This window comes from Gorilla gorilla, chromosome 12, assembly GCF_029281585.2.
Source record: "Gorilla gorilla gorilla isolate KB3781 chromosome 12, NHGRI_mGorGor1-v2.1_pri, whole genome shotgun sequence".
NCBI lineage: Eukaryota > Metazoa > Chordata > Mammalia > Primates > Hominidae > Gorilla > Gorilla gorilla.
In genome coordinates this window covers 112,501,104-112,513,396 of record NC_073236.2, presented here as the reverse complement: position 1 = coordinate 112,513,396, position 12,293 = coordinate 112,501,104, and the positions used below count along the sequence as shown (strand labels likewise).

The window sequence follows — 12,293 nt, the reverse complement described above, 5'->3', positions numbered from 1 at the left end:
CTGTAATACTCCCCCAGTTGATCTACAGATTCTGCATAACCCCTATAGAAACCCAGGTGCCTTTTGTGCAGAAATTGACAAATTAATCCTAAAATTTAGATGAAAAACAAATTTTAAAAACATTTCAAAACGTACTAAAAAGCTACAGTAACCAAGATAGTGTATTACTGGCATAGGGACATGTAGACCAATCAAATGGACTTGAGAGTTCAGAAATAAAACCCTCACATTTACGGTCAATTTATCTCTGACAATGATGCCAAGATAATTCAATGGGGGAAAAGAACAGTGGTTTAAACAAATAGTGCTGGGACAACTTGATATCCACACACAAAAGAATGAAGTTGGATCACTCCCTCATACCATTCACAAAAATTCACTCAAAATGGATCACAGAAACAGCTAAAACTATAAAACTCTTAGAAGAAAACCTAAGAGAAAATTCTCGTGACTTTGGGTTAGGCAAAGCTTCTTAACAAAAACAAACAAACAAAATAGACAAATTGGACTTTATCAAAAGTAAAAACTTTTGTTTCAAAAGACACCGTCAAGAAAGCAAAAAGAGGCTGAGTGTGGTGGCTCACGTCTGTAATCCTAGCACTTTGGGAGGCCCAGGCGGACGGATCACGAGGTCAAGAGATCGAGACTATCCTGGCCAACATGGTGAAACCCCGTCTCTACTAAAAATACAAAAATTAGCTGTGCATGGTGGCGTGTGCCTATAGTCCTCGGGAGGCTGAGGCAGGAGAATGGCTTGAACCCGGGAGGCAGAGGTTGCAGTGAGCCGAGATCATGCCACTGCACTCCAGCCTGGCAACAGAGCGAGACTCCGTCTCAAAAAAAAAAAAAAAAGAAAGAAAGAAAGCAAAAAGAAGCAGGGTGTAGTGGCTCATGACTGTAATCCCAGCACTTTGGGAGGCTGAGGCAGGCAGATCACCTGAGGTCAGTAGTTCAAGACCAGCCTGGCCAACATGGTAAAACCCGGTCTCTACTAAAAATAAAAAATTAGCTGGGAGTGGTGGCACACACCTGGGTCCCAGCTACTCGGGAGGCTGAAGCAGGATAGCTTGAACCCAGGAGGCAGAGGTTGCAGTGAACCAAGATCGCGCCACTCCATTCCAGCCTGGGTGGTCAGAGCAAGACTGTCCCCCGACCAAAACAACAACAACAACAACAACAATAAAAACAAAACAAAAAAAGAAAGCAAAAGTCCACAAAAATTGGAGAAAATATTTGCAAATCATATATCTAACAAACTTGTATCCAAAACATATAAAGAACTCTTACACATCAAAAGACAAAAAGACAATCCAATTAAAAATGGACAAAGGCTTTGAACAGACATTTCTCCAAAGAAGATACACAAATGTCCAATAAGCACATAAAAGATGTTCAAACATAAGGCCTGGCATGGTGGCTCTAGCCTGTAATCCAGCACTTTGGGAGGCCCAGGGAGGCAGATCCTTTGAGGTCAGGAGCTCGATACCAGCCTGAACAACATGGTAATGCCCTGTCTCTACTAGAAATACAAAAAATTAGCTGGGTGTGGTGGCATGTGCCTGTAATCCCAGCTGCTAGGGAGGCTGAGGCAGGAGAATTGCTTGAACCTGGACAGAGTGAGATTCTGTCTCAAACAAAAAGTTCAAACATCATTAGCCATTTAGCCATCAGAGAAACACAAATCAAAACTACAATGAGATACCATCTCACACCCACCATTAGTTATTATAAAAAAGGTGGATAAGTGTAGTGAAGATGTGAAGGAACTGGCATCCTCATATATTGCTGGCAGGAATGTAAGACGGTACAGCCACTTTGGAAAAGAGTTTAGCAGTTTCTCAAAATGTTAAACACGTAGTTACCATATGACCCAGCACTTCCACTCTTTGGTATATAACCAAGAGATATGAGGACATATTTCCACATAAAAATTTGTACATAGTATCACTATTTATAATAGCAAAAAAAAAAAAAAAAGTGGAAATCCAAAGTGTCTACCAACTAATGAATGGATAAACAAAATGTGACAAATCCATACCATGGAATATTATTCAACCATAAAAAAGAATGAAACACTGATTGATTCATGACACAACATTGATGACCCTTAAAAATATTATGCTTGGCCGGGCGTGGTGGTTCATGCCTGTAATCCCAGCACTTTGGGAGGCCAAGGCAGGCGAATTGCCTGAGCTCAGGAGTTCGAGACCACCCTGGGCAACACAGCGAAATCTCGTCTCTACTAAAATACACACAAAAAAATTAGCTGGGTGTGATGGTGGGTACCTGTAGTCCCAGCTACTCGGGAGGCTGAGGCAGGAGAATCGCTTTAACCCAGAAGGTGGAGGTTGCAGTGAGCTGAGATCGCATCACTGCACTCCAGCCTGGGCGACAGAGGGAGACCCTGTCCCCAAAAATAAAAAATTAAAATTAAAATTAAAAAATTATGCTTAGGCACAACTATGATACATCAACTGAAAAATATCAGGCTGGGTGTGGTGACTCATGCCTGTAATTCCAGCATTTTGGGAGGCTGAGGTGAAAAGATTCCTTGAGGCCAAGGGTTCAAGACCAGCCTGGACAACACAGTAAGACCCTGTCTCCATGAAAATAAATGAATAAATAACAATAATTAAAACTGACCTCCTGGAGATAAGAAAAAGAGTTAACTAGGAGATAAGAGAAAATTCAAGAATTGTTAAGTCATTAATTTGAGATGGAGTTCTGGGTCTTTTGCTTCCCTTCCATCAACTAAGTGAGGAAGGTTCCAACAGAAACAAATGGGAGTGTCTAAAAGAAAACTAGCATCTCTTTCCTGGTTACACAGGCAACAGACTTGGCGATCTGCCTGAGCTCTGTCTATCTGAACAGAAGGAGAGAATTTTAAAAAGTGCCCACTGGAGCCTGAACCATCCTGCTGGTATCCACCCAAAGGAGTCCAGCAGTATGAGGTCAAGGATACACAGCAGGTGGTAAAAGCCACAGAAAAGTCTAAAAACCAAAAGTGGAGATCAAGTCCCTCTAGGCCAGGCCTGGCTATTGCTGCAAACAAAGAGATGGTGAGTGATAACTGGATATGAGACTGGAGTTTTAAAGAGAATTCTGATTCTATTAAGCTCTGTAAAATAAAACCTGCAAGGCACTGATCTAGAAAGAAGCAAAAGAACCCTGGGTCAGCAAAATACTTATTCTTAAATCTACTACAACAATGTATGTGTGATTTTTAAAAAAAAAAAAAAAACTTACAGGCAAAGCTGAGGGGTAGAGGGAATACTTGGGGTGGAGAGTAATTTACTCTTCCAGGGGCCAACAGGCTTTAAAGTCAATTTCAAAAATACACATGCTTAGTAAAAGCATCCAGATATAAAAGGTAGTGTATTTAGAATTCCATTTATAAAATGTTCAGAATAGGCAAATTCATAGAGGTCATGTAAATTAGTGGATGCCAGGGGTTAGTGGACGGAAGATAGGGAGTGACTGGTAAAGAGTACAGGGTTTCTTTTTGGGGTTCTAAAACTGATTGTGGTGACAGCTGTACAACTCTGTTTGAATACACTACAAAACAGGCAGGCACGGTGGCTCATGCCTGTAATCCCAGCACTTTGGGAGACTGAGGCAGGCAGATCACTAGAGGCCAGGAGTTCAAGACCAGCCTGGGCAACATGGTGAAACCCTGTTTCTACTGAAAATATAAAAATTAGCTGGGTGTGGTGGCGTGAGCCTGTAGTTCCAGCTACTCAGGATGCTGAGGCAAGAGAATTCGCTTGAACCTGGGAGGTGGAGGTTGCAGTGAGCTGAGGCTGCGTAACTGCACTCCAGCCTGGGTAACAGAGCAAGACCCTGTCTCAAAAAAAGAAAAAAAGAAGAAAAAAAAGAAAATATACTAAAAGCCACTGAGTTATACCCTTAAAATGAATGAATTACACCCTTAAACCCACTGAATTATACTCTTAAAGTGAATTCATATACTGTATGGTACATGAACCATATATGGTATGAACCATACAGTATATGAACTCTATCTCAATAAAGCTGATTAAAAAGGAACCTGTAAGAAATAAATAAAATATAAAGGAACCTGTATACACATTTTCAAATACTAAATATGATTAAAAGGTGTTGTTTTTCTGGTAGCATTGGGTCAAAAAGGAAAAAAAAGTTGATATACTTCATCTCTGAACTAGATCTAGAAAGAAATAAAAACAACTACACTGAAATCATACTCTGTCTACAAAATGTCATTAAACATCTTAAGTTCAGTTCTAAAGATTTGTGTTTCCAGATAATACAATGTCAAGAACTACTGATCAGACCTGTATAAATTTCTATGTTCAAATTCAAGCCCTTACCTCTCAAAATTCAATTCTAAGACTAATAACCCAATAGAAGATTAGAGGTAGGGAAACAGTAGTAACAACTGCTAAGGAATCAGACAATAGAACTTTGTGTAAAATATCCTTCGAATCTTGAGGAATACGTTCTGATTGTATTTTCCAGTTGCTTGAGAACTTATAAGGGAATGGTAAAAATATAAAATAATTTCTAGACCAGGCATGGTGGCTCACACCTGTAATCCCAGCACTTTGGGAGGCCGATGTGGGTGGATCACGAGGTCAGGAATCGAGACCATCCTGGCTAACATGGTGAAACCCCGCCTCTACTAAAAACACACACAAAAAATTAGCCGGGCGTGGTGGCGGGCGCCTGTAGTCCCAGCTACGCGGGAGGCTGAGGCAGGAGAATGGCATGAACCCGGGAGGCAGAGCTTGCAGTAGCTGAGATCGCGCCACTGCACTCCAGCCTGGGTGACAGTGTGAGACTCCATCTCAATAAATAAATAAATAAATAAATAAATAAATAAATAAATAAATAAAATAAACATAAATAAAATTCCTCAGCCTGGGCAACATTGCAAGGCCCTATCTCTACAAAAAAAACTTAAAAAAAAAAAAATTAGCCAGTCATGGTGGCATGTGCCTATATTAGGCTGAGGCTTGGAAGACCCCTTGAGCCCAGAAGGCTATGCAGTGAGCTATGATCGAGCCACTGTAAAGGCACGTAAGTGTAATGAGGATGTGAAGGAACCGGCACAAGAAATCCCACACTCCTTACCACTCAAACATGGGCAAGAGTGAGATCCTGTCTCAAAATAAATACATAAATAATTTTAAAAATAAAAAGGCCGGGCACGGTGGCTCATGCCTGTAATCCCAGCACTTTGGGAGGCTGAGGCGGGCAGATCACTTGAGGCCAGAAGTTCAAGACCAGACTGGCCAGCATGGAAAAACCCCTTCTCTACTAAAAATACAAAAAAGTTAGCTGGGCATGGTGGCAAGTGCCTGTAATCCCAGCTACTTGGGAGGCTGGGGTAGGCAAATTGCTAGAACCCAGGAGGCGGAAGCTGCAGTGAGCCGAGATGGCACCATTGCACTCCAGCCTGGGCAACAAGAGCAAAACTCCAACTTAAAAAAATAAAAAGAAAATAGTTTCTCCATGCTCATAGGCATACATGTGATACAATTCTATACTAGCTTTGAACTGTGAATGGGTACTGCATGCTAATCAAATGCAAATAATGCGTTTTTATAAAAGTTGCTCACCACATTCTAGACAAACAAATTCTGGCCAGGCGCGGTAGCTCACGCCTGTAATCCCAGCACTTTGGGAGGCGGAGGCGGGCGGATCACCTGAGGTCAGGAGTTCAAGACCAGCCTGACCAACACAGAGAAACCCCATCTCTACTAAAAATACAAAAAATAAGCCAAGTGTTGTGGCACATGCCTGTAATCCCAGCTACTCAGGAGGCTGAGGCCGGAGAATCACTTAAACAGAAAGGCCAGTGAGCCGAGATCACACCACTGCACTCCAGCCTGGGTGACAGAGACTCCGTCTAAAAAAAAAAAAAAAGAGAGAGAGAGAAATTCTGACCTGGTTTAGTAAGTAAAAAGTGCTTTAAGCTACTGGCTATTGATATGAGATGCTAATCTGAAGATAAGAAAATAAATGTTTTTCAACCTTCAATGCCCTAAGGTAGAACCCCATAGCATACTTGTGATATTTCTTTTTATATTTTTTCCATTAATTTAATGACTGAAACTAATATGCAGGTATTTTAAGAATTTTCTGCTCAATACTATCTTTATAGTCAATTCTAGATGACCCCTTGACCACTAATAAGCCAGCTTCTACACAGCAATAAATAGCCAGCCTACTCAAAATTATACTATAGATATTGACACTCCCTTTAATAAAAGGAAAATATGATTTATAGCACAAAAAATTCCTGGCCGGGCACGGTAGCTCACATCTGTAATCCCAGCACTTTGGGAGGCCGAGGCAGGTGGATCACAACGTCAGGAGTCTTGAGACCAGCCTGGCCAACATAGTGAAATCCCATCTCCACTAAAAATACAAAAAAAATTAGCTGGCCTGGCGGCAGACTCCTGTAATCCCAGCTATTTGGAAGGCTGAGGCAGGAGAATCACTTGAACCCAGGAGGCGGAGGTTTCAGTGAGCCAAGATCAAGCCACTACACTCCAGCCCGGGTGACAATGCGAGACTCCGTTTAAAAAAAAAAAAAAAATTCCTAACTCTCCATAGAAAGCAGTTTTGTCACTTCCAGAGAACCTCACAACCAAATATTAAATGTACTCTTGTCCCCTTAAGACTACATCAACTGATGGGCCAGGCATGGTGGCTCACGCACGCCTGTAATGCCAGCACCTTGGGAGGCCGAGGAGGGCAGATTAAGAGGTCAGGAGTTGGAGACCAGCCCGGCCAACATAGTGAAACCCTGTCTCTATTAAAAATACAAAAAATTAGCCGGGCATGGTGGCAGGCGCTTGTAATCCCAGCTACTCGGGAAGCTGAGGCAGGAGAATCGCTTGAACTCAGGAGGCAGAGGTTGCAGTGAGCCAAGATCATGCCATTATACTCCAGCCTGGGCAACAGTGCAAGACTCCGTCTCGGGAAAAAAAAAAAAAAAAAAAAGACTACATCAACTGAATCTATTTTCAGATTTGACTTCTTATTTAGCCAACAAAAACTCAAGGGCCTTACCTTATATATTTCTCAGGCACCCCTCCACAACCTACCTCTTTTTTTTTTTTTTTTTTTTTTTAAGATGGAGTCTCACCCTGTCGCCCAGGCTGGAGTGCAGTGGTGCGATCTCGGCTCACTGCAACCTCCGCCTCCCAGGTTCAAGCGATTCTCCTGCCTCAGCCTCCCGAGTAGCTGGGACTACAGGCGTGCGCCACCATACCCAGCTAATTCTTGTATTTTAGAAGAGACAGGGTTTCACCATATTGGCCAGAATGATCTCGGTCTCTTGATCTCATGATCCGCCCACCTCGGCCTCCCAAAGTGCTGGGATTACAGGCATGAGCCACCGTGCCCAGTGCCTACCTCTTAATCCCAAAGTACATACCTCATCCACTTTTTTCATGGAGAAAGGAGGAGGGAGGAGAACATCAACTGTGGTGTTTTGTTTGTTTGTTTGTTTGAGACAGAGTCTGTCACCCTGGCTAGAGTGCAGCAGTGAGATCTCGGCTCACTGGCCTTCCTATTCAAGCAATTCTCTGGCCTCTGGCTAATTTTTGTATTTTCAGCAGAGATGGGGTTTCACCATGTTGACTAGGCTGGTCTCGAACTGACCTCAGGTGATCTGCCCCCCTCGGCCTCCCAAACTGCTGGGATTACAGGCGTAAGCTGCCACGACTGGCCTGTGGTATTTTGATTACCTTTTCTCAAAACACCCTGGTTGCTGGGCATGGTGGCTCACAGCATTTTGGGAGGTGGAGGCGGGCCGATCACCTGAGGTCAGAAGTTCGAGACCAGCCTGACCAACATGGAGAAACCCCGTCTCTACTAAAAATACACAATTAGCCAGGCGTGGTGGCACATGCCTGTAATCCCAGCTATTCAGGAGGCTGAGGCAGGAGAATCGCTTGAACCCGGGAGGCGGAGGTTGCAGTGAGCCGAGATCATGCCATTGTACTCCAGCCTGGGCAACAAGATAGAAACTCCGTCTCAAAAACAAAACAAAACAAAACAAACAACAACAACACCCTGGTCACACAGGAAGAGAAGCTTGAAACAGGCAGAAAGTAAAAATGCCAGCTATTGATGATTGCCATTTTTGTCTCAAGAGTCCTCTCTACGGCTAAATCTATCCATCAGTCAGCATGTCAACAACCTTTAGTGGTATGATAACCTTACCTCAAATGAAGCATTAGGACCAAGCAAACAGGGTAAATAAACTTTATTAATTTTTGGATTAAGCCCTAAAGCTTCAGAGGAATGGGAGTACTTTATATTTTCTGGAAAGATAAGATTCAGGGAAGAGGCTAGAACTCATAGTTATTTTCTTGCAATAGCAAAGAAACTATGCTACACTTTGAAGAGAAAAAAAAGCCAGAAGGAACACTATCAATGAAGCAGAATAGGATCCCAAACAATACTCTTCAAGAGGATTTGATTAGGCATATTTAACTACTGATTAGGCATATTTATTCAAACAAGGTCAACTTCAGAAACAGCACATTAGCAACATTTTAATACCCTAAGCAGTTATCTCTCAGGAGGAAGATTAGGATGTAAGGAATAGTCTAGTAAGATCTCTACACACTAAACCGTCCCTGACAAAAAAAATCATTTTCTAATTGAGGAGAAACCAAAAATAAAGGGAAATGCCCTACAGAGAAGCAGCAAATAGTATGGAATCACTGGGCAAACCAACGTGAAACACTGAGTAGCCAAGCAACTCAATCCATAAATAAAAGTAGAAAGAAGGGTACCAAAGAAATGAAAAAACAACAGCAGACAAGTGAAAAATATTAAATGAGAAACCTGGAAGAAACGTTTTACTGAGAGATGGAATATTCACCTCAAATCTCACAACGTTAACAGAAAATACCATGGAAATGGAACTTCTTGACTACCTACTTTACAAAAAGACTTTCCTATGAAACTATATCCAGATTTATTTACTTATTCTTTTTTTTTTTTTTTTTTTGAGACAGTGTCTCACTCTGTCGCCCAGGCTGGAGTACAAGTGGCACGATCTTGGCTCACTGCAACCTCCGCCTCTGGGATTCAAGCGATTCTCCTGCCTCAGCCTTCCAAGTAGCTATGATTATAGGCACGCACCACCACATTTGGCTAATTTTTTGTATTTTAATAAAGACGGGGTTTCTTCATGTTGTCCAGGCTGGTCTCGAACTCCTAAGCTCAGGCAATCCGCCCGCCGCAGCCTCCCAAAGTGTTAGGATTACAGGCGTGAGCCACCACGCCTGGCCTATTCATTTATTTTTTGAGACAGCGTCTCGCTCTGTCGCCCAGATTGGAGTGCAGAGGGGCGATCTTGGCTCAATGAATCCTCTGCCTCTCAGGCTCAAAGTGATTTTCTATCTCAGCCTCCCAAGTAACTGGGACTACAGGTGGGTGCCACCATGCCCAGCTAATTTTTTTGTATTTTTTGTAGAGACAGGGTTTTTGCCATGTTGCCCAGGCTGGTCTCAAACTCGCGAGCTCTGGTGATCTGCCCGCCTCGGCCTCCCAAAATGCTGAGATTACAGACGTGAGCCACTGCGCCCAGCCTACATATTTCTAATAGACAATTACATCTACCAAATAGTTATACTGTGTATGGTGGTGAAATATGAATGCTATGCTTCAGTTTGACATAGATGATTAACAATGTCTAGTGTCTTCAACGATCTGATCCTACAAATTCTTTCCACCAAAACAGTGTCCTAACCTTTCTTGGCCTCAATTTCTTAGCTATAAAATGTGGGAGCCGCAGGGTGTGGTGGTTCATGCCTTTAATCCTAGCACTTTGGGAGACCGAGGCAGGCAGATCACCTAAGTCAGGAGTTCAACACCAGCCTGACCCACATGAAGAAACCCTGTCTCTACTAAAAATACAAAATAAGCCAGGCGTGGTGGCACATGCCTGTAATCCCAACTACTGGGGAGGCTGAGGCAGGAGAATTGCTCGAACCTGGGAGGCGGAGGTTGCGGTGAGCCGAGATCGCACCATTGCATTCCAGCCTGGGCAACAAGAGCGAAATTCTGTCTCAAAAAAAAAGAGGGAGCCAAAGCAGATGAGATGAACTATAGGATCCACTCCAATCTTCAAATTTTATACCTAATTATAAAATTGTTATTAAGGTCATTTATGAATATAAAATTTGAATCGGAAAACAAAACATTTAAGTTCATACTGTCATTCCAGAGCTAACCACAGGGAGGAGCGAGGGATCTGAAACAATTCCCAAGGGAGACAGTATTTCGCTGTTACCTGAAGCCCACCCGGTAGGTGGAGAAACCCTCAATACCAGACAGAGTATTTCCCTGGCCCTTTTGCCTCGACTTCAGAATGCTCTTCACAAAGACACGGTTAACCCGTCTTCCTCCCTTTCCTCCCTACCGCAGTTTTCCCTCTTCTCTTTTGTAGTTTCACATCAAGTTTTACCTAATACTACTACTTTCCCCCCAATATTTTTCTTTTCCCCTTTTGTCCAGAGTAAAATTTTCTAGAAAGGCCCTTTGTAGGTAGGTTGTGATGAAAAAAATTGATGAAATGACTTACAATCAAAGAAACTATAAACTACAATTACAGGCAAATGAGAATTACTGATTAAGTTTTAGAGAAATCCTAAGAGAGAAAGAAAACGAAGCATAATAAAAAGGAAGATCTAGGGACTGATATAATTCAAGTTTTCCGAAGTTAGTAAAAGGCCCTGAAAAGAGTGCAAATGAGTGACAACTCCTGGAGGTCGGGTCCAGCCTCTGAAATTAACATCCAAGAGCCCAAGGCCAGGCAACCAGAATGTGAAACAGACTCTGCCCGGGGTTCCTTTCACTGTCAAACTCCTAGCCAAAAGAGGCTTCCCACATCACATATTTTAAATACTAAAATTTAAAAAGTTATTCACATCTATTCACCTCTCCCTTGAAAAACAAATGAATAAATAGCCCCTATTTGCGTCTTTACTCCCACACTAAACCTCACACCGTTGATGAGCCTGGAGGGCTAGGTTGGCACGAGAGGATGGCGCCAAAGCTCGGGGAGAGGGCGGTCAGTGGGCGGAAGGTGCCTCTTCCCACATGGCCGAGCCCTCGCCGCCACTGGCCACCGGCACACGGTCCCCAAGCATCGGAAGCTCCCTCTCGGCCCTGACCCCGCGGTCTCTGTCGCCCCGCAAACGGCCGCTGCGGCCGCAGGCTCCCAATTGGGACCCTTCCCAGGGGAGGACCCCATCCCCCGCTCCCTTTCTCCGTCAGATTCCCGCCCCGCAGCGGCCAGCCTATGGGCCCCTGCCTCCTCACCTCCATGGAGACGCGCCAGCCTTGCATGGCGGAGAAGCCGTAGGGCAGCGGCAGGCGCGGGGCGCCGACCCCGTCCCCAGAGCACTTCACCGTGTTGGGCTGGGAGAGGTAGGCACCCATGGCGGCGGCTGGCCGGCGGCCTCAGGTGCAGGAAAGCTGAGCGCGACCCGTGCCGGAGCCGAAGCCCCGGGGGTGCGCGCGGCAGAAGCAGGCCCCGCGGCGCGACCGACGCAAGGTGCCGGTGAAAGGCGCGAGGCCGGCCAGGAGGCGGTAACGGGACGGGAGCTGTGAGGGAGCGGAAGCGGAAACGGCGCCGCTCCAGACCCCGCCCGGCCGGCGCGGCGCGGCCAGGCGCTGCGGGCAGTCATTTCCTTAGCAACTCGCCCCGCCCGCAGGGACAACGGCCCGCCCAACGGCCGCTCCCGCGAGACTAGCGCGACCACGCCCACCAACGGCCGCCGTCCTACTCCGCTGCCTCGCGCAGGTGGCAGGTCGCCTTTGGCAGCACCTCTTCCTTCGTTCCCAGTCCCCAGCCTCTTGGCGTTTTGTCTGACGCCTCTTTTGTGTCGGACTCGACGCTTTCAGCCCGTCCTCCAGTGTTTTCATCCCCCTCTCCCCAACGTTGCCCTCTCAGACTCCGCAAACCCCGCCCGATTTGGTTCAATTAAAGTTGACCAGTATTTGTTCCGAGCTTAGGAAGTACTTGGCCAGGCCCTGCGAGGCCTATATGAGAAGAATGTGAGTCTTTTCTGAAAGCGAAGACCTCGATCTGTGATATAATTCGAGTTAATACAATGTAGAAATGTTTGCTACAGCCTATTCTGGGTGAGAAAAGCTCAAGGATGGGAGGAGGAGCTGTTTCTTGGAGGATTGAAAGGATGTAGACTCTCAGAGAGGATGCCTCTGGATTGCATTATGCCACAGGAAAAGGGAATAATGTTGTAAGGTTTGGAGGAGTGAGG

The 12,293-nt window shown here is 44.8% G+C and overlaps 1 protein-coding gene across 1 annotated transcript in view; it reads right to left on the bottom strand.

Moving 5' to 3' along the window:
* PPM1G (protein phosphatase, Mg2+/Mn2+ dependent 1G) overlaps nucleotides 1-11,758 on the bottom strand; it is a 28,513-nt gene extending 16,755 nt beyond the window's left edge. Inside the window, exon 1 of the mRNA XM_004029005.5 lies at nucleotides 11,332-11,758. Within this exon, the coding sequence (XP_004029054.1) occupies nucleotides 11,332-11,451 (120 nt within the window). The 5' untranslated portion in view covers nucleotides 11,452-11,758. The remainder of the gene's footprint in view (nucleotides 1-11,331) is intronic.
* Between the last annotated feature and the right edge of the window lie 535 nt (nucleotides 11,759-12,293).